Consider the following 26,817-nt stretch of genomic DNA (forward strand, 5'->3'; position numbering starts at 1 on the left):
GTCTATTCCCCCAAATCCCTCCCATTTCTCCCCCGCCACAGTTGCTTGAGGGTCTGCCTAGGCCTCAGGACTCTGTGCCCCTCCCCACCTCAGGCTGATGGGGTCGGGCGGGGGGCTATTTCACCCCCCCCACCCTCAGATTTTCCCTACACTGCTGCTCCTTAGCATGTCCCCTGGCTGTACCTGCACTGGGCAGTCTGAAAAGCCACCAAGGGTGAAACATTCTTGTTTTTTTCCCCAAGCTCTAAATTCATTTTCATGCCAAGCTGCTTGTATCTGCCTGCCTGGCTGCTGAAGAAAACTGAAATGTGCACAAAATCCCAAGAGCCTGGCTTTGTGTGGAAGCTGAAGTCCCAGTGGCCCTGCCCCTGGAGCCCGTCTGCTTGCATCTCCAGCTGCCTGATGTGATTTCCCTGAGTTTTATTAACTCTGGGCCCTGCACTGAGAGAGGAGCTCATCAGACACACTTCACATCTTGCCTCCTCCACCCCTGGCTAAGAAAAGTTGCCCTGATTACAGGAAGTATGTGTTCCCCAGTTCTCTGATAATTCTATCAGGAGCCAGGGTGAGGCTCAGGTGTCAGGCTTTGGGAGCTGTTGCTGACAGCCTCTCAGAGGCCGCCTGCCCGCCTGCCCGCCTGCCTGGGGGCAAGAGGCAGTGCCGGGTTGTCTCCATTCCAACGATTCATGTTATGACCTTGAACCCCTCATTCTATCTCTGCTTCTCAGGTTCCCCTAGCTTAAAAAATGGGAATGATGATACCCATACGCCCATCCCCTCCAAATTGGTATGAGAGTCCAATTAGATGAGAATGTGCTGCAAGAAAATACCATCATAAAACTGCCCAGGGCTTCCCTGGTGGCACAGTGGTTGGGAGTCCGCCTGCCGATGCAGGGGACACGGGTTCGTGCCCCGGTCCGGGAAGATCCCACATGCCGCGGAGCGGCTGGGCCCGTGAGCCATGGCCGCTGAGCCTGCACGTCCGGAGCCTGTGCTCCGCAACGGAAGAGGCCACAACAGTGAGAGGCCCGCGTACTGGAAAAAAAAACAAAAAACAAAAAACAAAAAAAACTGCCCAGGTTTAGACCAGAGAAACCAAGTCTGGCCCTCTCATTCCATAGATGGAAAAACTATGGCTCAAGGAAGTTGCCAAGGTTACACAATGACCTGGCTGGAAAACCAGCTTCCATATTTTCTGAGCTGGAGGGAGGAGGGGGCAGAGAATGGTATGGAAACCATTCCTGTGGGAGTTTCAGGTATGACCGCGGGAGACGGCAGACCCCAAGCCTGAAGCTCAGCTCTGCCAAGAGCCAGCCATCTGACATGGAGCTTCATCCATGAAATGGATTCATCTATGAAACGGACATTATGATGTCTTGTTCACAGGCCTTCAGAGGATTAAATGGAATAATACATGTAAAGCACCTGGCATGTGGTATGTTCCCCAAACATGAGTTTCTTCCCTTCTCTTGTTTTCTCTTAAAGTATCACAAATGCTTTCAAAAAGGGGAGGCACAAAGGTAACATTTTCTCTTAGAGCTGAATGTTTGCAAAGACAGTTGTGAACTTTGGACTCCCTTTCCTTGGGGGCTTTCCTTATACAGTGAATGTGAAATGGCCATTTTCCCCGTCAGCAGGACGAGGAAGTAGAAATAATTGCTTTCTCCCTCCTTCCCCACCACCTCTGCTGTACAAGGGCTTCCTCACAGGTACTCGGGCCAGCAGCTTTTAATGGAGCTGTGGCTAGATCCTCACAAAGAGGAAAGTGAGTCTATGAGATTAGCTGAGTGGTGAGGCTAATACAGTTATGATCCAATAAACACACTGATTAGGGTCATTTGTGCTCCTTTCCTCCCTCCCTCCTTCTCCCCCTCCTGCTGTGCCTTGGCAGGCCTAGTGCAGGCTCTGCTTAGAAGGGTCTTGGAGATAGCGAAGGCTGGAGCCTCCCAGCCAGCTTGGGCTGAGGATGCTCTAGGATGGATGGCCTGCAAGGCACGAGTTTCGGGTCCTAATGCCTGCCCTGCCACCAGATCATTCTCTTTTTCTGCACCTCATCTTCCTCCTCTGTATGTCAAAGGTAGAGATAAAAGGGCTAAACTTGGGATCAGAAGTTCTCAAGTTCAAGTCCTAGACATGCCTTTTACTAGCCCTGCAACACTGGGCCTGTTATTCCATACATTCATTCACTTTGTACAAGGCTCAGTGCTACTTGTCTTTGGTCCTCAGTCTGCTCACCTGCAAATGGGCATAATAATGCCTACCTCAGAGGATGGCTTTGGACATTAAGAGAAAAATACATATAAGAAGCTTCCATAGACCATGGAACAGAGAAAGGGCAATAATTTCTTTTCTTCTAAGGATTTTTTTTTTTAATAAATTTATTCATTTATTTATTTTTGGTTGCATTGGGTCTTTGTTGCTGTGCGCGGGCTTTCTCTAGTTGCGGCAAGCGGGGGCTACTCTTCGTTGCGGTGCGCAGGCTTCTCATTGTGGTGGCTTCTCTTGTTGCTGAGCACAGGCTCTAGGCGCACGGGCTTCAGTAGTTGTGGCACGTGGGCTCAGCAGTTGTGGCGCATGGGCTTAGTTGCTCCGCGGCATGTGGGATCTTCTCAGACCAGGGCTCGAACCTGTGTCCCCTGCACTGGCAGGCGGGCGGATTCTTACCCACTGCGTCACCAGGGAAGTTCTCTAAGGTTCCTTCTGGTTGACTCTGAAAATATTTGCTATTGCTGGGCCCAAAAGAGGGGCTCCAAGATTACTTGCTGAATGAATGGCTTCAACTGTAAAGTGCAATATTAAGTGGCTAAGAGGGAACTGGCTCTTTACAATGAGTCATGCTACAGAACCAGGCCCCGGGCACAGGGGCTCAACCACCCTCACCATGCACGGAGGGCTTCTCCTCCATCTAGTCCAGTAGACAGGAAAGAGGGCTGGTGGGCCTGTGCCGACAGAGAGCCTTCCCAGGCCTGTTCAGTGCCAGGCTGATGTCTCAATTCTGGCCCCACTCAGTCTGAGCAGCTGCTGGTTTTCCACACCCAAGGGGTGCCAGGCCTGGCTTAGAATCATGAAAAGGCATTGGTAGGCATCTGTCTTTTGAAGAAGCTGCAAGGCTAAACTGTATTCACACTGGCCTCTAGTGGCAAATTTCCAAAACAGCATTCTAAATGGAAATTCGGCAGCTGAAGGAATCTTCTCAGAATGACCTAGATTCAGAAATTTAGGGCTAATAGGGGCCTTGCTCTGATCTTCGTCTGATGAATGAGAAAACCAAGTTTCAGAGGTAAAGTGATTCGCCCAAGGTCACACAAAAGCCTCACATCTCACTGTCCACAAACCTGACCCAAAACTGGCCATCTGTGGTTTCAGTTAGGGATCATGGATTACCTACTTGGAAGAACAAATAAGGACCCATTTTTCAAAATCAGACCAAGCTGGCCTTAGAGTGAGACCCTAACATGTTTTCTTCCCCTATACTTTGCTTCTTTTTTGTTGTTGTTTTTCTCCCCTATCTGTAAAAAAAATGTTGCTGGAAGATCCCTATCTGATATTTACCTGAAAAATAGTAATCTACCCTACAGGCAACAGGGCTCTGAGGCCACGAAGTGCTTCGTAGGCAGTAAACTCTGCCACTTAAACAAATGTGCTCTTCAATGTTTCCTCCTCCACACGTTGCAAGAATGTAGTGCCAGAAGGGGCCACGGTGACAGCTCAGATTGGCTCGAGGATCTGAGGGTAGGAATCGTTTCCCTTGTGCAGGGAAAGCTATTTTGACATATTCTGGAGACACAGTCCAAAAATAAATCAAGCTGAGGACTTCCACAGGGCTTAGTGGAAAGGCTTTGCTACCATACCAGCTAAAGCCTGGGTTTGGAGACTTGGGGTAATGCTATTATTTCTGCAAATGGATCTCAATCTTTTCCTGACAGAGAACAATTTTTAATTTGATGTATTCAGCAATAACCTCAAAGAATTGCATAAGGTGCTAAGAGAACTCCCAGAGGGGAATAAGACAAGGGCTTTTGCTCTCAGAGGTTAGCCCAGCGGGAGGGAGAGGTGTGCAAGGTCAGGCTGCTGCAACGTTGGTGTGAAAAGGCAGAAGTATGTGGTGGCTTCAAGGGCCGCTGGTAATAAGGACAGCTGTTTCCTAAATGCTGGTCCCTGTTCTAAGTACCTGCTCTAGCTCATTTAATCTTCACAATAGCCTTATGAGGTTATGACCATTATCCTCATTTTACAGTTGAGGAAACGAAGGCACAGAGAGATTAAGAAACTATTAATAGTCATCACACTGCTGCTAAGCAGTGAAGCTGGGCTCTGAACTCTGGTAGTCTGGTTCCAGAGCCCTTTACCCTCAATGTCATAATTGCTGATGACCTCTCCCCTGAATTTCTGTGATGTCTACTGAACCACACCATCTCACCCACTCTGGTGCCCTCACAGGATCTTAGTGTCACACATGGTCTGACGTCCGTGGTGTACTAAATGGGAACGGAAGGTGGAAGAGCATTGTTTCTTAAAGCTCAATCTTAGCAGTCAAAGCCAAGAGCTTTGAATCCCTTCAGGTTTTTAAGACCACTACTGGTCTAGGAGGCAGAAGAAAAGTTTATTGTCCTGATTGCTCCATGCTCTAGGAACCACTCCCCACCCCAATTTCATGTTGACAAACATGACCTTTAGGCTCTCACCACTCAAAGTGTAGTATCTGGACCAGCAGTCACCATCTCCTGGGAGCTGGTTAGAAACGCAGAATCTCTAGCCGGATGCTGAATCCGGATCTGTTTTCTAGCAGGCTCCCCAGTGATTCTTGAGCGTGGCAAAGAGTGAGAAGCCCTGGGCTAAGACCCTTGGGGGCCACGCACTTTCCAGTCTGGGTACCAAACTTCTAACCCATCCCATGGGCACTTGTTTGAAGGCTTCTTTCGTTGGCTTATCTACTCCCAACTTCAAGCCTTCTCTAAAAAGTCTGGAATCTCCTACCCTTCCCACCAAAGCTATGTATGTCCTGTCCCTTGATTAGATCTCACAGTCCCACAACCTATCTTCATTAATCTCCATCTAAGTTACAAACTCATCCTGCATTCTCTGCATAACCTACCTTCACCTTGATCTATTTAAGCTGTGACTGAAATGAGCTATCTGTGCCCTAGCACACCCCACTTCCACAAGACTTGTTGTAACTGTACTTTTCCAGAGAGGGTGTGGACACTCGTATGACAAAGGGATCAACCAGGATTCCTTTTACACAAGCTGCCTTTACACAGAGTCAGGAATTTCTACATCTCTGGCTAACTGGCAGAATCACTGGAAACTGAAACAGTTCAAGTTTTACTCTTTGAGGTCACATCCTTTATGAAAACTGGCATATGTTGCATGTGTGATCACCTCGGCATACATTTGGTATACTTATCCAGAAACAAGGAATGTGCCTGTGTAGCTCTCTTCCCAGTGTAATCACAACCTTCTTTACTTCTCAAAGTAGCGATAATATGTTTCCACCACTCTCATGACCTGGGTGAAAGCAGGGATTTTCAGGATTATAATTCTGGAAGGTCAGTGGTTGAGTGTCTTATTCCTTGCTCCTAGAGGTGGGTCTAATTATGTCCACCCAGTCCAGGCTGAAAGAAATGTATTTCTATTTTCCCAGAATAGTACTCTATACTCCAAAACCATCTCTGGGAGGTTACAAAGTCATTTACATAGTTTGTTGATGGGTTTTGCTTTTTTGTTTTTGAGAGAAAAGAGACAGAAAGATGGAGAAAGAGGCTGAACATGGGGAAGGCTTGGGGAACAGAACCTTGTTTGGCCATTCCATAAAGTAAATCACCATTTCCAAAATATGTAGAGTGATAAGGATGAATAGTTAAGCTATAATCCCCTTTTCAATCAAGAAACTACCCATTTAAGAAAACAAACACCACAACACATTTTGCCTCTGGGCCTGTGATGACATGCAGGTGTATCTCTTCCAAGTTCAGGGAATGAAATGGTTCAGGTCTCTCAGCACATCCACTTGGTTAATCTACAGGGGATTCCCCCTCACTCAGACATGCTAATCAACATCACTTACTTCTTTCTTTGGTACTGCTTTTTTAAAGTCAAACCTACTCTTGGATGGGAGAAGTCTACTAGAGATCCAAAAACCTAAAATGATATGAAAACTTGAATATCAGTCCTGCAATACTACTTGAAAGGGTTCAGAGGTCCAAATGGCTGTTAGAACCTCATACAATATTTAAAATCAAACTACAGCAGTGATTTCAACCATCAATGGCATTTTATTTTGGAAGTTCTATGTATTCCATAGGTATTAACTTCCTTTCTCTCACCGCCCCCTCCCTAAAAAAATCAGAAAGATTAAAAAAAAATATATAAAATCTCTTATCTAGTTTCTCTAAAGTCTTAGGTTAAAAAACTTAAGCGGTGCTTCTCCTTTATGAGGATACTGCTTTTTAAGGAGAATTCATAGTCTTTCCGTATGCTCACTATAGATATCTACTCCTTCCTGGGGAAAAAATGGTCAATGCTTCTGCTTCTTTTTAATAAATTAATTTCTTGATTATTACACATTATCATTCCCCACTTGACACATTCTTAGAAACTTGATTGTTGGATGCATTTTTCACTTGGCAAAAATTCAATGTGGCTTTGCGTGGGATGTCTAAGTGTCGGAAACAGCAGTGTTGATGTTCTGGTTTTGAGAGGGAAAATATACATAGAGATGCATACAATCCCTGGAAGAACAAAAGCAAGAGACTGAAATAGGGGGTGCACACAGTTAAGAAGGCTGATAGACACTACTTGGTTTTGAATTCTATGGTGTCAGCCACCAAAGACTGCAGTGTAGCCCAGAATATAAATTTCTGCAAGAAGAAGGTGGTTAGGCACTGTAAAATGACAGAGTTGGCTTCATTTCATTGCAAGTGTATAGAGCAGATACACACAAGAAGGAGCAGTATGGGTCATCTGCAGTGAGCAGTAACCTGTGAACAATCACGCATGGGCATTTCTGCAAATGCTCTGTCAACACAGGCACTGGGGAAGAGAAAAGAAGCATCCTATTAAAATATACTTCCATCTCTAACTCACCCAAGACCCCAGGCCTCCTCAGCGACTCAGATTTGCAAGACCAAAACGCAGTTTAGAGTTACGTGTCATTCTAGGTCATCTGGAAACTGGTTCACTGGGGCCATCTCAGAAGACCTGGGTGTGCCCAAGAGTGCAGCAAGTCTACCCAGAAGGGTATGCCTTAACGATCTTCACATCGTCCACAGGACGGTCCTGGGAGTTTGTTTCCACCATTCCTACTCGATTCACCATTCCTATACCCTGGCACACACGGCCAAAAATGGTGTGTTTGCCGTCAAGCCACTGGGTGGGAGCCAGGGTCACAAAGAACTGGCTGCCATTGGTGTCTGGCCCGGCATTGGCCATTGCGAGAATTCCAGCCCCTGGTGGGAAAAAGGAAGAGAGGAAAGAGTATGAATAACCCCCATAGCTCCAGCCTGGATCTGCAACACCAGCCTAGGGATAAAAAGAAGCCAGACCAACCACCCGACCAGACAACCTTCCCCTCAGGGCAGGCTCTCTGCCCTTGCACAAGGGCTAACAACTGCACTACCCGATGGCCTCATCTTCCTTGTCTTCACCTACTCCCTAGCCTCTATCCATGATGATCCCTGCTAAGCTCTGGACCATGTTCTCAATTCCCCTCAAAAATTCAGGAAGGTCTCCTGCTTCTTTGAGGAAGCTTATAACAGCAACATTCAACAAGCAGTTGGAATCAAGATCACTCAGATCGGCACTCTGAATCGCTCAGGACTCTTGAGGCCGCTTTCTGTAATCCGCCAGAGCTCTTTGTGGCTCTGCAGCTGGGCAGCTACATGGCACCAGGCCACGGTGTCAGGCATTCACCTTGAATCACAGCCAAAAGAGTGACCTTTTAAAATCCACTCCCTCTTCCTACCCAGTCCAGACAGGTCATATACCTACCTGTGAATTTCAAGTCTGGATGAAGTTCATCTTCAAACTGCTTGCCATAGATAGACGCACCACCTCGACCTGCCAGTTAGAAGACAGGAAACCAATCAGCCCACATTCTACCTCACACCAAGAACTACGGTCCAGGATTAAATGACTTTTGGAGTACAGGCAAGGAAAATCAGTAAGCATGCCTAGCACTGTGCTAAGTACACTGCAAATACACAGCCAAGCAGCAGAATCAAGCATTGGCACAGCACATTCAAATCACTGGTTTCATTTAGGTAAGACGTTTCTTTTCAAAATAACACTGAGTGCTTTTTTCCTGCTTATGAAAGTAATACATTTTCACTGTCAAAATGTAGAAAACATAGATCATTATCAAAGGAACATTAAAGTCCCCTGTGATCTAACCATCTACAAATAACCACCATTCGTGGTTTGATGTGTTAAGAGGTTTGCTAATTTTTTACATTTTTATGGGTACTTTAGACAGGAGTGCTCCAAGCCCTAACCCTATGCCCATCACAGACATTGCTAATCAATCAGCATTCTTCCCTGCTGAGCTTAGACTGGCCTCTGAATCCTCACCAACCCAGAAATCCAGGCAGCCATTTTTAATGGATCAGAGATGGCATAAGAATTGAAACCTATTTGTCATCCTTAAACTAGATGAAGGAAAATAAAATTCATTTAAGTCAGAGATAACTAGCTTAAGGAGAAACAAGGACAGTGCTGAGTGGCAACGTGGCAGAAAAGAATAATGTTACAGTAGGGAGAATTCATTGGGAGGAGAAGCGGTATGCTGTAAGGAGAATATGAAGAAACATGGCATTGGGAATGATTTGCTAGCAACATCACAGGTTATTTATATATCCACAAGAGTCCATACCCTTGCTGTTCTGGGCACCCAGGTTTTGTTGTTAGAGAAAAATGATATGTTAAATAAGATTTTTCCATAGGGAAAAATGTCCTAATAGGAGACAGCTCTCTTAATCAATTATTTAGTCAACCATATGTCTTGTTGAACTACTTTGGATTCTCCAAGTTGACCAGTCAAGACAAAATAGCCTGAAACAGCAGATTTATCAGCTTACTCTGCTTGCCTGGCAGCCAGGAAACAGGCCAGAGGCAAGGAGCTCACTTCCTTTTACAGCCTGCTGTGAAAGTAGCATGTTAAAGCACCATGTCCACCCCCAGAGGCCCCTGGGCCCTGGTAAGGTGTTTCCATGGTAAAAAAATCCTTTGCTGTGTCTTTTAGGATGCTCCACCACAGGGAGCCTGTCACAGCCCCCGGTTCAGGAAGAAAATGCTGTTCTCATGCAAAGAGGAATGGGGGTGAATGTTAGAGTTGGGGAAACCTCCCACCTGGCCCAGGCTACCCATGCTTCTGGAAAATTACTGAACTACCAAACTATGTAAAAATTCATTCCAAAAATTCCAACATGCCAGTATACCTCCAAACAGCAATTATATAACCAGTATGTTCCCTCTGACTACAGAGTCAAGGTTCCTGCTTGAGCTTGGGGTGGGGGGGTTGGTTAGTAGAAGTGCTCGGGCTGAAGACGAGAGAGGAGAAAGAGGGCTATGGGGACAAACTAAGGTCAAGCCCTGGCTCCAGGGCTTGAATGAGCATGATGAGGATGAAGTTCAGCAGTGCGCTGTCTGTCCGCAGGCTGAGCCCTGGAAGTGTGATCTCTGCAAGCCAAGGACTGCCCCAACCTCAGGGCCCCACTCTCAAGGAACTGAAACCGAACATATGAATGGTACCACAAACAGGATAGGCCAGTCAAGAGTCACAGATAAAGCCTGGGGGGTTAAGCAATCAGAAGGAGATGAGAGGAAAGGGCATGGAAGCCCCACTTCACTCACTAGGCATAGTTTGACCAACTGCAAGTAGTTTGGGCCTCGAAGGCACCATTTAATCATAATATGTTATCTTTTCGTAACCTAGTTCAACTCAGTAGGGTTTGCAGCAATAATTCCAATCAAAACATTCCTTTGGGCATGCGGAATAGTGGAGAAATGGACAGGGAGTGATTAAAGAGTTCTCCGGTGCACAGCAGGCAACAGATGTCAATGATCACATATAAAGCCAAAAATCAGGAAGCTCTGTGGTAAAAATGTGCTGTGTGCCTCCTCTAGTACAGATACAAGGGAGACAGGCACAGGCCTGTTTTCCAAACTCTATGCCCTCAAAGTTCTTCCACTCTTCTGCCCTCTCCTTTAAACATTTATTCAATGTATTTAATATTTCAGACATAAAACAATACAAAGAATAATACGACAAACAACTGGAGTTTGTTATTTCCATGCATTTTCTTCTCTACTACATATTGTATGCATCCCTAAACAAATGTACTGTTGTTTGCATGTTTTTAGGTTTATATAAATGGTATTAGACTCTACATATTCTTCTGCAGTTAGCTTTTTTTGGGTCACCACTGTAAGTGATATTCATCCATTTTGTTCCATGCAGCTCTCTGTAGCATTCGTTCCACTGAATGATTACAACACAATCTTTTCTCACGGTGATGGATAGTTAGGATCTTTCCAATGTTTTTGCTATCATAAACCATACTGCAATAACCATTCTTATACTGTCTCCCAAACACAAGTACAGGAGCTCTCAGGGACTATACCTCATGGGGGATATGCAGGCTCACAGTGTATCAGCATTTCACCATTACTAGATTTCCCCAACTATCTTGCCAGAAGTGGCCCCAATGTGCACCCCACCCACAGTGCTCTCACTCTTACCCTTACTGCTCGAGGTCCTTTTGCCAGGCTTTTTCTAATGTTTGTCGGTCTGAAAGGTGTCAGATCTCTTGTGGTGTTTTAAACTGCGTTTCCCTGAAGCTGTGCGTAATTTCCTGTTTACTGGCTATTTAGCTTCCCTCCTCTGTCAACAGCCACATTTCTACCGAGTGGTTTCACATTTTAAAATTTATATATATTTTATTAGTAGGATTATTCTAGATACTAATTCTTTGTCAGTTAATGCTTTTGCAAATACTTTTTTCCAGTTTACTTTTTTCACTCTCTTAATGGGATCTTCTCATGCAAAGAATTCTTTGCAGTTGAAATTCCTCAATCTTTTTCTTTATGATCTGTGCTGTTTCTTTAAAAAACAAAAACGAAAAAACCTGTCTTATCCCCAAGACTGCTCTGATGTGCTTCTTCCTTCCCCTGCTCACTGACTGTAGAAACCTCTCAAGATGAACTAGAGTGGCATCTAAGACATGGAGAGTGGTCTCTTACACAAAGATTACCATACTTGGTGCTACCTGTGCCTACCACTCCCATGCCACAGCTGATGGAATCACGGATTAATATCCAGCCCTAAAGCAGCCACAGGTCAGCCAGTTAGCCATTAGGAGGCCCACGTGAAAGCTCTGCCTGGGGCATTCGACACAAGAAGGCAACTAACCAAACCAATCAAAGCCTCTCTTCCAGCAAGAGAGCCTCTAACAGATACCGCAGATGTCCTCTGAGCATTTCCAATCCCTTCTCCATGGCCTGCCTCAACCTCAGAGACAAAAAAGGCAGGTACGGACCAGTCCCGTTTGCAGCTAGGGGTAGCCAGATGACCCAGTTCTGACTTACTGACATAAAAAGAAGCCATTGAGTAGAGCTTCTAGGAAAGCTATAGCTTTCCTGATTAAAAAAGGACAACACACTCCTGTCTTTCACCCATAGCTCTTTCCTCATCTTCCTTCTTTGAAAGCAGAGGTGATGTCAGGAGCAGCAGCAGCCACCTGGTAACCATAAGACAAGTTTGAGATCAAAGGCCAACACTGAGAATGGTGGAGTGGAAGGACACAGCAAGCCTGGGTCCCTGACAACTCTGCTGAGCAGATGAACCAGTGCCTGCAACTGCTTACCTCCAGACATTTTGTTATGTGAGAAAAACAAAAGCTCTCTTTGTTTAAGCCTCTGTGGTTGAGTTTTCTGTTACTTGCAGCCAGAAGCATCCTAAATTGATACAATCACTTTGTTAGTAACAGTAGGAAGGGGGAACTGACTAGTGGAGCTACTATTGAATTACCAGGGCAAATGCCAGATACCAGATCTAACACAGCAAGCAATACTACAGTTCTCCAAGAAGCTTTAGCTCTTAAGATAGAGTCCTCTCTTCCTCACTTGCCTTTGGGGTCAGAGAGATCTGGATTTCAGTTCCCAATCCACCACTTACTAGCTGTGTAACCTTAAGCAATATACTTACCCTCTCTAAGCCCCAGTTTCCTTGCCCAGAAACTAGTAACAGTAGAAGTACTTATGTCTCACAGGACTGTTATGAGAATTGAATGAGGCAATGCGTGGAAACCATGTAGTATACAACACGAAGCAAACACAGTGGTGTCGGTGATGATGCGCCTCCTTTAACTGAGATAATCTGAGCAGTTTCTTTGAGAGACGACGTAGGTTGTGACCAACAGTCCACCTTGGGAGGCAGTCTGCCCAAGTTTATGCCAGTTCCTCTGTCTTCAAACCTCCACCATTCCCGATCTGCTCCTTGCTCTTTGTGGATAACTTTGCTTCTTATTTCACTGAGAGGAAGGAAGAGAACTTTCACATGTTCTCATCACCAAATCCACTTTCCTTCCTACATCTCTACCCGTTTACCTTGCTTCATCCATTATTAATACACTGTATAAATAAATTGTTCAAATGACTATCCCACCACCACATACTAATCAATCCCATTCACCTTTAAGGAACTTTGCAGCTACAATTTTCCCTTCTCCTGTATCAGTTTTTCTTTCTGATAGATCATTCTTATCGGCATAAAAACATGGTATTACTATTTCACATTTTGGAAAAATGATGACAACACTGTCTTCCAAGTATCTCCCCATTTCTCTGCATCAATTTCCAGAAAAACCCCATCCCACTTCTTCTCCAGCCTCTTGAACGCTCTCCATTCAGATGTGGGCCCGCACCCCTTCCCTGAAACTGCTCTTGTCAAGGTCATCAGTACCGCCATGTTGTCATTAAATCCACTGGTCAATCCTCAGGCCTCACCCTGCCTGATCCAACAGCAGCATCAGACAGCTGATGTCACCTTTCTTGAAATCCCACCTTACTGGCAGCTCTGCATTTTCCTCTACTGGCTCCTTCTCCACTTCCCTCTCTCCTTTCACAGATGTTAGACCTGCACTGATATGTGAAGACTTCTCCTTCCAACACTTGCTCCCTCCCCCCTTTCCCTTTCACAAGTGTTACCCCATTAAATCTCTTGAATTTCTCACTCTGTCTTGGCATGTGCTTCCCAGAGCACCAGAACCAACAGAACCCCTATCACCATAGTGCAAACTATAAGCTTTAGCTTTGACAACAATGAAAGTTTCTAATTCATCTCCCTGCTTCTGGCCTTGCCTCCTGCTTTCCACACCAGTCTATTCTGCATGTGGAAGTCAGGGGATCCTTTTAAAACAAGTCTCATCATGGCAGTCCTCTGCTCAAAATCCTCCAGTGACATTTCATCACACTTCAGACAAAGTCCAAAGTCTTCATCACAACTTACAAGACTTTCCATGATCTGGTTCTCTGATACCTCCTGCCACTCTCCCCCTCACTCACCTGCTCCAGCCACAGTGGCCTCTGTGCTGTTTCTTGCAGGGCACATTCTGGTTCTAAGACCTCTGACTGCCGTTCCCTCTGGATTGTCCTTGTCCCTGACATTCTCATGGTTCATTACTTTATTTTATCCAGAGCTCTGCTCAGATTCCTTCTTATCAGAGAGGTCTTCCCTAATCACACTATTCAAAGTAGCACCTCCCTCACTATCCCAGTGGTTCTCAACCAGGGGTGACTCTGCCCCCTGGGGACACTGACCAATGCGTGGAGACATTTTTGGCTGTCACACCAAGGACTTCTATTGGCATCTAGGAGGTAGAGGTCAGGGATGCAGCTAAACATTCTACAATACACAGGACGGCCCCCACCACAAAGAATTATCCAGCTTAAAATGTCAGTACTGCCAAGCCTGAGAATCCCTGCTCTATCCCCTTGTACATCATTTTTTCCATATCATTTGTCATGCACAACCTCACAGTGTACTACGTACTTATTTGTTCACTGTCTCTCCCACCAGAATGAGAGTTCCATGAGGGCTTTCTTATTCATTATTTTTTCCCCAGCTCTTAGAATAATGCCTGGAGTCCAACAGACATTTGTTAAATGAATTAACAACCAAAATAAATAATAAACACCCATACTTTTTTGACCTCCTATTTTGTGTTGAACCTGTGCTAACCATTTTATAAACATCTGCTCGTTTACTACTCACAACAACCCTCATGAGGTACATATAACCACACTCCCCATTTATATATAAGGCGGCTCAGCAAGGTCACATAAGTTGTCTAACATAACACTTAGTAAGTGTTCGTGTGAAGCCAAGATTCAACCCCAAGCCCAGTGAGCTCCACCACCCTCTGTTCACCCCCACACTACACTACCTTGCCGTATACCACGGCTGGATTAAATGTCCTCACACATTTTTCTTATCAAGAGTCCCATATGGTCCCCGAATGATGCTAATTCAAATCTGAACTCCCGTCTGGGAGTCTCCATGAACTGGCCCGATCTTAACCCCCATGCTGTCTCCTACTACTCTGTGCACTCTGCCCCGAACTGCTCCTCCCTTACTCTCCCCTAAGCATGCAGTTCGGGGGTCTTAAAAATCACATTTTATGCATCTGTCCAGGGTGTGGAGAGGTGGCTGGGTCCCGTCACAGAGCCAGTCCAGCATGAGACGCGACACCTGGGGTGGTGGGTTCTCCTTCACACCCTACATGGGTGTCACTTGTGCCTCCATTCTGTATTCACTCTTCTTCCTAAATCTATCAATAAAATGCCCTTCCCTGTCCCCTCAAAAGTTAAAATTCTACATTTCCCTCGAGGCCCACCTCAAAATATTACTCCATCCCATTCTAACCCCATTCCACTGTACTTTTTCTCTCATTATGAATTATTCCAACAAATGTTCTATACATAATCCATAGCATACCACCATGCATTTGCATATTTATCATATTATTACTTTCTAGTTGTTTCTTATAATGAATACACTGTCTTCTTGGCAGGGCAGGGTACTCTGCAAGGAAGAGAAAAATGCCTTGGCTTCTAATGCTTAAATACTCCTCACAGGCCTTAGAATAGTACAGCATACCCCACAGACTCTTAGCAAATATTCATCAAATGAATAAAATTAACAAGAGCTTGCTGTTCAACACGTTAAATTTCATGTGTTCCTGGAGCTACTAAGAGGCGAGATGAAATCAGAGTGAGGGTGACACACAGCATAATCAGTATGTAATTAATCACTGTAATCACGGCAGCTGGTGAGCACTGTGAGGCTAAGTGCAGAGCTGGAAATGTGAAAGGAAGAGCTTGATAGGATGCCATGTCTTACAGGGAGAGGAGAAAGAGAAGAAGTTAGTAGAAAACAGAGAAAAGACATTCAGAGGGCTAAGAGAAGAGCCAGCATAGAGTTATTACAATAAAGGAAATTTAAAAGAAGAAAAATGGTTTAAAATGAAGCAGGAGGTCAAAGTCAAAGACATCTGAATTGAGAAAACATCTGGCAAAGGTGTATCAGAAAGACCCTGGAGGACTTCCCTGGTGGCACAGTGGTTAAGAATCCGCCTGCCAATGAAGTGGACATGGGTTTGATCCCTGGTCTGGGAAGATCCCACATGCCACGGAGCAACTAAGCCCGTGAACCACAACTACTGAGCCCGTGCTCTAGAGCCCGCGAGCCACAACTACTGAGCTGATGTGCCACAACTACTGAAGCCCTCGCGCCTAGAGCCTGTGCTCCACAACAAGAGAAGCCGCCACAATGAGAAACCCACACACCACAATGAAGAGTAGCCCATGCTCGCCGCAACTAGAAAAGCCTGCACGCAGCAACGAAGACCCAGTGCAGCCAAAAATAAATAAATTAAAAAAAAAAAAAAAAAAAAAGGATACATCGGGGATAGAAAAGCTACATCGACCTGCTGAAGAGCCCAGAATGCCACATGCTGGTCATCTGAGATGTTCAGCAAAAATTATGTTACCTAGTCAGCCAGCAGTCCATACTAGTGACCCAGGAGGGCCTAACTCCTGTTTGCCTTCCACCATAAGCCTGCTCAACCACTCACTATACTTGAGGCTGGACGCAATTATTTGGAAATCTTTTGAGTGATTCAATTTCATTAAAATCACCTCATGGAAATGTGACATTATGAAGGATTGCGAACTAATTACAGAAATACAGGGAAGCTCTGACAAGAGCACTCACATCTGAGTCACTTCCAATTCTTGTACACTAATCAAGAACTCTCAGTTCACTGGTGTTATGAATTAAAATTTTATCTCATGACAACAAGAAAGAGGAAGAAGACAGGAAAGAAGTACAACAAAGTGTTGACAGGACATTTTCAGATAAAGAAAGTGGACTGAAGCAGAATTAGACTCAGCCTTCCCCAATAACTGATGAAGCAAACACAAAAAATTCAATTTCTTTCAAAGCCAAAAATTCATCAGCAACAACCAAATAAGAAAAGGGAGACAAACTTATTCCAAAGATTCTGAAAAGAGTCAGTCAGGGAAAGAAATAAGAGATCCTTCTGCCTGCACTCCTGAAAAGTAGTAATCAGGAAAGGAGGAGTGTCACCCAGAGAATTCTCACAAATACCCTCCAATTTTGAGAAGCCAACAAGGGGAGTGGGTGAACAACCCTGAAGAAGTTAAGGAGAAGCCCTTGAAGACAGAAGCCCACACACCACAGGCACTCAGGAGTGGCAGGTCAGGGTAATAGCAACGACCGCCTTAGTTAGGTGGAGAAACACAGGACCATGACAGGGATCAGGACATACTACTCCAAAATAAGGCACCCAGGCATAATGAGTATTTCAAGTTGAAGGAATGTGAGAAACAGCAGGTGCAGGAAGAACTTTCTAACATTCCTCTGAAGGGTCATAAGACTCTCAAGTGAGAGGTCTCCGTATACTTGGAGGAAAGGAACATCTCTACTTTCATGAAAGAGGGACACCCAAGAGGAATCTGAATGAACAAGCCTTGCTAAGTCTCCCCTAGTTTACTACACTGAGCTTATACTCATACCCCTTTTGTCCGCTCACATTTTCCCACAACTTTCCACTCTTTATCAAACCTAGCCTAAAAATGCTCAAGGTAACCCCTTCTTCAGGTCTTCATTTCCCTATAAAGGAAATGTCATGCAGAACTTATATTAAATAAATTTGCATGCTTTTCTCTCGCTAATATGTCTTCTGTTATAGAAACCCAGCTGAAAATGAAAAAAAGGTATGAGGCCTCTTTTTCCTCTGCTACAGCTATACTCAGGGGCTACCCAGGGCCTGGGGTGGGGGTAGTGGGACACCACCGGCATGGAGTCTGGGAAGACAGAACAAAGTCAGCCCTCCCACAGGGGCTCACTCAGCACGAGCTGAGCTGGTGTTCTCTCCCACACCCTCAGCAGGCTAGAATAAAATGGAAAGAAAGCAACCTAGCATTTGGGATGGGGAAGATGACTGGTCCCACAAAGGTAGGGAGAGTGACAAAGAGAATCCACTTACACTGTACCCAAGCAAATAAAAGGTAAGGTCAATGCAGGTTCCGACATTAAGCGTGGATTTGACAACAAGAAATGGCACGGAGACTATGCAAACATACACAACAAATGGAAGGAGAGAAAGAAGGGAGAAAATATAATCCAAGAAGGGCTTCTCCATGGTTGTCTCAGCTACAGATGCTTCAACAAAAATAAGAATCCAAGAAAACAAGAGCTCATAGACAAGATAACAAATCAACAGAATAAGGTGAAAAGAGTGCAGAGCTGAGGAAACAGACTGAGAGCCAAATGACACCAAGACAGCTCTAATAAATAAATTAGAGCAGTAAAGAATGAAATAGACAGGGCTGAAAACTGAATAAGGCACAGAGTAAAGGTCTGAGATTATTTCAGTGGATGCAGGAAAAAATAGAAAAAACATCATCTCACTTACTCAGGAGAAATGTGACAGATATGGAAGGCAAAGGCAATGAAATAAAGAATAACTAGTTTCCTGAAATAGAAAATCCAGTAAGTGTAACAGAGAAAATATTCAGAAACATGAATAAAAAAATTTCCCTGAACTGAAGGAAGGAGTAAATCTGGCCTCAGTATTCTCCAAAGCCATGTTCAAAACCAGAAGGCAATGGAGCAGAATTGTCTAAAAAGATCTGAGAGAATTAGTCTAGCCCAAGAATAGTAAATAAGTCATGATCTTTTTCAACTGTAAGCGTAACTGGCAGAAATTCTCAAACATGATTGAGTTTGAAAATATAACACCCTCCAGCCCTTGCAATAAAAACCACTCAACAATAAATTCTGCCTTCTACCACTTGTGAATAGAAAAGCCTAGTGGTGAGCACCGAACCCTCTGAAATGTAGAACCCACACTGTAACTGAGGGACTCACGGGTGCAGAATGGAAAATGCTGTAAACTTTGATAAGGAAAAATAAAACTAACAACAAAAAAGTGGGAGCAAGGGAGGGAGGACAGGTGTGAGATAATAGAAAAAAAGATATATCTATATATACATATATACATATATATGTGTGTGTGTATATATATGTGTATATATATATATATATATATATAGACATACAGATACCTGCCCCTGGTTCCTGGCACAGAGCCTCTAAAACCCTTGTAAATTCCTAAGTGGTAAGAACACTAGGAGCATCTCTTGTTCTAATATTGGTCTTTGACCCTATCCCTGACACAGGGCTCCTGAAACCCTTATAAATTCCTAAGTGATTAGAGCACTAGGACCATCTTTTGTTCTAATGAGGTGACTCTGGGTAGAATCCTGGATGGGGGCTGGTCACCAGAAAGACCAAGTCATGATTAGAAGCTTGGAATTTTCAGTGCCTGCCCCACCCCCTTCTCCAGAGAGGGAAGGAGGGGAGAAAGGCTAGAAATGGAGCTAATAATTGATCATGCCTACATGAGGAAGCCTCCATAAAATCCCAATAGTACACGGTTTATAGCGTTTCAAAGCAGACGAACACAGCCACCCTGGGAGGGTAATGCACCCCAACTCCATGGGGACAGAATTTCCCATTCTCAGAACCTTTCCAGACCTCACCTGAAGTATCTCTGTTCATCTGTATCCCTTACAATATCCTTTAATAAACTGGTAAATGTAAGTAAGCACTTAGGTTTCCCTGAGTTCTCTGACCTGCTCTAGCAAATTAATCAAACACAGCTGGTGTCACAGGGAATTGCTTATTGTGGGGAAAAAATTCCATACAGTTGATGACCAGAAGTGTCAGTGAAGTGTTCTGTGCGAGCATATAAAAGTAAAGGAAAAACCCAGGAGGGAAGAACTGAGTTTTTCCCAACACAGGAAGCAAGTAAAACTAAGTTTTTCCTAAACAATAGGAATGGGTAGAAATTTAAGTACTAATTGTCTCATCTTTCATAGCAGGAAGTCAATTTTTCTGTTAAGTATATACAAAATTAAATAAAATACTTTTTGTTTTAAAAACAATAGCATGCATGACATAGCCTATTCTCTTGAAATTATTTCCATCTAGCTAGTTATCCATCCTTTTAACTAGGTATCTGAAACGAAAGATGTCTAGAATAATGGCCACCAAAAGTTAACGTTCATCATTTCTGAGAGGTGGGACATTGGGGGAATAGCTAATGGTGGTTAGGAATCTTCAGGAGCTAAACTTATGAGTGATTTCTTTTTTCTTTTCTTTTCTTTTTTTGGCCACGCCACGCGGCTTACGGGATCTTAGCTCCCCAACCAGGGAGTCCTAACCACTGGACCACAAGGAAATTCCCTCTTATGAGTGATTTTTTCATTCTTTTTTCTATTTTCCTCTATACTCTATATTTTGAAATGTGTCCATATATATTGAAAAAATAGAATGCCTCTTCATCATAAAGGATAAAGGACAACTGAGAATGACAAGGAAGAAAAAGTGAGAAAAAACTGTCACAGAGAGAACCAAGCTTATTTAAAGGCAAAAGAGCAGGAATAGGAATTAGCAGAGAGAAAATGCAGACTGGGAAGCAAGGGCCCTTGAAACTTATAAATGTTGGCATCTACCAATTTCACTAATAAATCCCAACTAAATGATGATAACTCCCAAATTCATACCTCCATCCCCGACCTTTCCATGAACTCCACACTCATATCCCATTAATCAACATTTCCACCAGAAGATCTGACAAGCATTTCAAACGTAGTGTGTCCAGAACCAAAACCAAATTTTTGATGTTCCCCCTCCAAACATGCTCCTCTCTCCCCCTTCACATTTCACTAAACTGCAGTTAAAACCCTTGAAGTCATCCTTGACCATCTCTTTCTCTCACACGCCTGTCCTTCCCAGCTTCCAACCTCAGCAAATCCCACTGGCTCCATTTCTATCAAAACATAACCTGAATCCAGTCACTTCTCACCACTGTCTCTACTATTAGGCTAGTCCAACCACATACATCTAGCCTGGATGACTACAGCAGCTTTCTAACTGGTTCCCAGCTCTCACTCTTGCCCCACATCATCTATTCTCCAAACAGCAGTCAGTGATCTTTTTTTTTTGGCTGTGCCACACAGCATGTGGGATCTTAGTTCCCTGATGACCAGTGATCGAACCCGTGCCCCCTGCAGTGGAAGCACAGACCCCTAACCACTGGACCGCCAGGGAATTCCCAGAGTGATCTTTTTAAAGAATAAGTCAGATCATGTCACTCCTTTGCTCAAAACCTTCTAATAGCTCCCACCTTATTCAGAATAAAACCCAAAGTCTCTACTATGCCCTACAAGGTCCTACATGATCTCCTATCTAGGCTCCTGCCTCACAGCCTCTGGGTCTACTCTTCCCTCCATGGGAATGTTCTTCTCTCAGACACAAGGTTCATTCCTTCACTTCCTTCAGATCTCTGTTCCAATCACATCTTTCAGACAGGACTTCCCTGACCTTTCTACTAAAATCCCATCCCCACATCCTTTTCCTGCTTTATTGAGAGCAGGAAGTTGTGGTTTTTTTTTTTTTCTCTAGGCACAGCCATATCCCAGAGCTCAGAAAAATATATGACACAAGGCAGGTGTTCAGTATTTGTTAAATGAATGAATCAATCTAAGAACCCACTATTTTCTTTTCCTCAAAACACTGCAAATGTCCTTCTTTACTCCTGATTATCCAGACTACTCTATGCATTACTATAATTCAGACAAAACATTATTTGCTCTTAGTAAGCAATACACGGAAGATATGAGAGACTCTATAAAATCCCGGAGTCAAGATTGGTTTCTGGTCAATTCCACTTGTGTGTGTTTGGGGAAGGGGGTGTGCTAGCAAGGGCAGGAGTAGTCACCAGAATCAACTAACCCAGTCCCTGGTATGTGGAAGAGAGCCCTGGCTACCTTCTACCCAGTTATACAGCATGAGGCTTCAGAAACTAACGTTGACTTAACTGTACCTGTCCCTGTTGGGTCACCTCCCTGGATCATAAAGTCTTTGATGATTCTGTGGAATTTGGTGCCATTGTAGTAACCTCGACGAGCCAATTCAGCAAAGTTCTTACAAGTCTTTGGAGCATGCTTCCAGTACAGCTCCAGCACGATGATCCCCATGCTGCAGGGGGAGAGGACAGTAGAGCTCCAGTCAAGAACAAGGTCACAGCAGACAGAAACATTATGGGACTGCTCCAAGACTCTTCCTTTTCAAGCTTATAAATCATGAAATTATGATAAATATCAGATTTCATGCTCAGCAAAGGAAAACAACACAATGCAAATAACATAAACACAGATACCTTCTTTGAGTAAAACATGCAGGGGCTTCTGGAACTTCTTCTAAGCAAAATAACCATGGACAACTAAAAATTTTAACACCTTGTATACAAGAAATCACTGATCATTGTAAACCAATATAACCAACCCCTGAATTAGGAGAAAAAATCTTACACTTAATTTGTCATTTTTTTTTAAGTTGGACATTAAAAAATTGGGAATTCGGGCTTCCCTGGTGGCGCAGTGGTTGAGAGTCCGCCTGCCGATGCAGGGGACACGGGTTCGTGCCCCAGTCTGGGAGGATCCCACATGCCATGGAGCGGCTAGGCCTGTGAGCCATGGCCACTGAGCCTGCGCGTCCGGAGCCTGTGCTCCGCAACGGGAGAGGCCACAACAGTGAGAGGCCCGCGTACCGCAAAAAAAAAAAAAAAGGGAATTCAAATTTATTTATACATACATAAGTTTCTGGGTGGGGGTGGAAAGTGGGTAAATGGGAGACAGGAAGGTTTTCAGTGAATATCTTTTTTAAGCTTTTGTATTTTTGAGCTATGTAAATTACTACCTATTCATTAAAAATTTTAATGGGGAAAAAAAAGGGACAGTTTGTGTGTATTTAGGAAGGGTACAACAAAGGCAAAATCTGATTACTTCAAAGCTTTATACCTGCCCAATGTGATGAGTGCTTTTCCCCTTGAAGTAGTGCTAAGGAAAAGGAAGAAGTAAGACTTAGGACAGGTGCCTTCCCCTCCATTTCATCACTCACCTAGACTTTAAGCTCCAAGAATGTGTGAACTGAGTCAACTCTGTATAGCCTGAATACCCAGTGCCAAGCACAGTGTAAGCACTCTATTAATAAATGTACTATGTGCTAGAACATAGCTTTCTAAAAGCCTTTCTACTTGCTATTCATCCTTCACACTCCTAACATTCAACACGGGTTAACAACTACTCTGTGCAAGATACAGTTCTAAGTGCTTTTCCTCTCACGGAGCAACATTCTGGGGGATATTTGTAAAATACAGGGAATAACTTTTTGGAATGGCAATCAGAAAATACCTATACAAATTTGAAATGTGCATACCTTTTGACAGCAATTTCAACTTCTAAGTTTCTATTCTATGGAGAAACTTACAAAAATGCTTAAGGATACAATATGTGCAAGGATGTTTATGCCAGTATTTGTCCTAACAAAAAAAAATATGAGAAGCAATTTAAGTCTTCAAAGAGGGAATGACTAAAATATGAAATATCCATACTACAGAAGGCTGCATGTACTAGTGTGCGAAAGAAAAGCAAATTACAGAAAAATATATATATATAATATGATCATACAATCTTATTGTTTAAAAATAGAACATAAAAGAGGGCTTCCCTGGTGGCGCAGTGGTTGAGTCCGCCTGCCGATGTAGGGGACGCGGGTTCAAGCCCTGGTCTTGGAAGATCCCACATGCCGCGGAGCAACTAGTCCCGTGAGCCACAATTACTGAGCCTGCGCGTCTGGAGCCTGTGCTCCGCAAGAGAAGCCGCGATAGTGAGAGGCCTGCGCACCAGGATGAGGAGTGGCCCCCACTTGCCGCAACTAGAGAAAGCCCTCGCACAGAAACGAAGAGCCAACACAGCCATAACTAAATAAATAAATATTTAAAAAGGCAAAATTCCTTTAAAAAATTAAAAAAAAAAGAACATAAAAGAGATGCCTATGTGTACAGAGAAAAAGATCTGGATCGTCATCCAACAAACTATTAATGGTGTTTTTACAGAGACGAGTGGCTTTCACTTCTTATTCTACACACTTCTACAACTGCTTGGATTTAAATTCTGATTTATGTTGTAATTTAAAAAACTAACAGGTGAGTTCAGAAATAACATACTTTCAAGTTGAGGCCAGAAAAAGTAGAATTTTCTCATTAAGAAGGTGGGGAAAATGGCCAAGGGGCAAGAGCAGCACCTGAGACAACTGTACTCTGATGGAAAAGCAGCATGGGCAAGAATAGAAAGATGGAAAGACGATGGCTGGATCTTGGCTGCTGATGTGAGAACAGCAGATGTAGGGAGAGAGGTAGGCAAAGGTCAGGATGAAGGTCAGACGACAAAATTTCAATTTTATAGCGCTGTAGTAGTAAGAAGTTACTTAAGGTTATTTGTCCTACTTTGGAAAGATCACTTTTAACTTCTTCCAAGGAGGCAATGGAATGAATGGGGCTAAAGAACCTAGCACGTGAGGCAGACAGACCAGGCTCCAAATGAGGTTCCCCTACTTACTAGCTACATGGGTTTAATCAAGCCATTTACTCTGCAAATTTTGACATTTCTCCTGCTAAAACTGGAGAGAAGTTGGAATTGTACCTACATGATCTGAGTTGCTAAGAGGATTAAACTAAATGTGATGCTACACATCAGGGGCATGGCACTAGCTGTTTCTGCTCAATATTATCACTCTTTGATAGGAGAGAATAAATATGCTTCTTCCTGTGTTCTCCTAAAATCTGTTTATACAACTGTTTTACTTACAACCTTAATATTTACAAATCTGTCTCCTTCACTATACTGTAAGCTTCTAAAGGCAAGGCTGTGTTTTATCCACCTCTGACCCTCAGATCCTACGTCCCCGGCCTGTAAATTCAATACACGTTAGTTGAATGAAAGGATGAATGAACGGAGGGGTGAGAGGAAAGCAATCGGGCCTCTGTCGCTAAAGTCTCAGCGCGAGTCGGTGCGGAGCTCGGACGCGGGCAGTGGCGGTCCCCACTCAGCCCTCAGGCCGCCCCCACGACCGCGGCTCCACGAGGAGGTCGGCCTCCCGAAGGAGCGCGCCGGGAACCCAGCCCTGCGGCTAAGCCTGGGCTCCGCGTCGCCTCCGCCAGCCCAGGCCCAGAGGCCGGACCCTCACCTGGTCTCCAAGTATACGTTGGGCGGCTGCCAGGAGTCTGGAGGGATCGCCGCCATAGCGAAGCTGGCGGAAACCTCCCGTAGCAATTGCTACTTCCGGCGATTCGCCTGGGACCCGACTCGCCGGGGACCCGCCGCCGCTGCACGCACTTCCGGTTCCCGCCATTCAACTCTAGCGATGCCAAAGTTTGGGTGCTTGAGACGAGGAAGGGGAAGGACCCCCATCTCCAAGGACGAGAATCTTGGGTGCAAGGCGAAAGCAAGCTGTCCGCAAGGACGGAGAAAAGTGCAAGCTCTATAAAAGAGGGCCTCCAAGTGGAGAGATGCCGCGCCACTCTCCGGACGCTCTGATTGGTTCTTTTAGGCGTGGAAGGCGTGACCAACCAGCAAATCTGCACTTCTATTGGCGTTAAAGCCTAACCTTTCATTTGGAAGAATTCCCTAGTCCCACAGTCTGAGGAGAGGAAGAGTGGAAGGGAATAGAGATGAGAGACGACAGTAACTAACGCTTGTAAGGCGCTGTGTATTTACAGAGCACTTGAACATTATAATCTACTGCGCAAAACAATCATATAAAGTAGATGTTGTTATTCCCATTTTTCAGATGTGAAAACTGAGACTCAGCAATTAAATGACTTATTTGTCCATAGCCATACAGCAAATCAGAGCTTCTAGACTCCAAAGGCAGAGTCTGGAAAGAGGGGAGAGGGAAGGACAGGGAAGAAAATGAGAGATAAGGAAAGGGAGAGACAGGAGAATGAAGATCAAATAGATCAGGGCTAGAGCAAGGCTTAGAGTGACTGTGGCTGGGATAGATGATGCCCCAAGGTTGTTAAAGTTTGCTCAGGATCAAAGAGAAGCGTAGAGGCAATGAGACGAGGTTTGGAGGGAGGACAAAAAAGAAATGGGGTAAATAAACATATAGTAAATGCTTTGCACACCACTTAATAATGATGGCTAAATGAATGCTTACTTTGTGCCTGGCATCCAACTAAGGACTATTGTGTACTTTCACGTTGTTAAAAATCAAACACAGATGGAGCCCAGACTTGGAAATTCCCTGAGCAGACAAATCAGTTTAGTCATACAAGTAAAACTTAATTTAGCTTATTCTGTAAAACAAGCAAAACTTAACTTGGGCCACTTCTTGTTAATGCCTCTGAAAATCATAAACAAAACTTAAACTTCCCCAAAATTAATGTGAGGTAACCACTTTTAACCCATTCCCTATCACTAGGAAAACTCTTAATAGTATAACCAACCACTGTGAAGAATAAACAACCACTGCCTCCTCACTGTATAAGCTGCTTTATAAAAATATACCTTTGAGCCTCTTTCCATGTTCTGAGTGCCCCCAGTTTGCAAACTGTTTTGTGTGTGTGTGTGTGTGTGTGTGTGTGTGTGATTGTGTGTGTGCAATAAACTTTTACTAACTACTATTCCAGTGATCCAGTGTTTTACTTCTGCTATTTCTGAACTTTTTTAAAAAATGAGGTACAGGGACTTCCCTGCTGGCGCAGTGGTTAAGAATCCGCCTGCCAATGCAGGGAACACGGGTTCGATCCCTCGTCTGTGAAGATCCCATATGCCACAGAGCAACTAAGCCCACGTGCCACAACTACTGAAACCCCTGCGCCTAGAGCCCGTGCTCCGCAACAAGAGAAGCCACAGCAATGAGAAGCCCATGCACCGCAACGAAGAGTAGCCCCCTCTTGCCGCAACTAGAGAAAGCCCATGTGCAGCAATGAAGACCCAACGCAGCCAAAAATTAAAAAAAAAATTTTTTTTTAACTGAGGTACAGGGCTTCCCTGGTGGCGCAGTGGTTGAGAATCTGCTTGCTAATGCAGGGGACACGGGTCGAGCCCTGGTCTGGGAAGATCCCACATGCCGCGGAGCAACTAGGCCCGTGAGCCACAACTACTGAGCCTGCGCCTCTGGAGCCTGTGCTCCTCAACAAGAGAGGCCGCGACAATGAGAGGCCTGCGCACTGCGATGAAGAGTGCCCCCCCACCACCGCTCGCCGCAACTAGAGAAAGCCCTCACACAGAAACGAAAACCGAACACAGCCGAAAATAAATAAATTAATTAATTAATTAAAATTTTAAAAAAACCCTGAGGTACAGTCGATTTACAATATTTTG

The 26,817-nt window shown here is 44.3% G+C and overlaps 1 protein-coding gene across 2 annotated transcripts; it reads right to left on the reverse strand.

Annotated features, from left to right (window-relative positions):
- Positions 1-2,318: 2,318 nt before the first annotated feature.
- On the reverse strand, positions 2,319-24,978 carry PPIL1 (peptidylprolyl isomerase like 1). 2 transcript variants are annotated; one of them, XR_014295584.1, is made up of 5 exons: positions 24,677-24,978; positions 21,474-21,628; positions 7,990-8,058; positions 7,087-7,448; positions 2,319-5,508 (listed from the first exon to the last, which is right to left on the reverse strand). XR_014295584.1 is itself a non-coding variant. In XM_082639283.1 (4 exons), exons 1-4 carry the CDS (start codon positions 24,730-24,732, stop codon positions 7,228-7,230), a joined length of 501 nt encoding a protein of 166 aa, XP_082495409.1. In that variant the 5' UTR covers positions 24,733-24,978; the 3' UTR covers positions 6,253-7,227. The 2 variants fall into 2 exon arrangements, 1 of the variants encoding a protein (XP_082495409.1); XM_082639283.1 differs by lacking the exon at positions 2,319-5,508 and having other exon boundaries at positions 6,253-7,448.
- Between the last annotated feature and the right edge of the window lie 1,839 nt (positions 24,979-26,817).

The sequence above is a fragment of the Mesoplodon mirus genome (assembly GCF_964341445.2).
Source record: "Mesoplodon mirus genome assembly, chromosome: 12".
Lineage (NCBI taxonomy): Eukaryota > Metazoa > Chordata > Mammalia > Artiodactyla > Ziphiidae > Mesoplodon > Mesoplodon mirus.

Excerpts from the sequence above, each read along its gene's own strand:
- PPIL1 (XM_082639283.1), bottom strand. The coding sequence starts at position 24,732 with ATGGCGGCGATCCCTCCAGACTCCTGGCAGCCGCCCAACGTATACTTG. Across the intron at positions 21,629-24,676 it reads AACGTATACTTGGAGACCAG|CATGGGGATCATCGTGCTGG; the intron begins GTGAGGGTCCGG and ends CTCCCCCTGCAG. Across the intron at positions 7,449-7,989 it reads TCCAGACTTGAAATTCACAG|GGGCTGGAATTCTCGCAATG; the intron begins GTAGGTATATGA and ends TTTTCCCACCAG.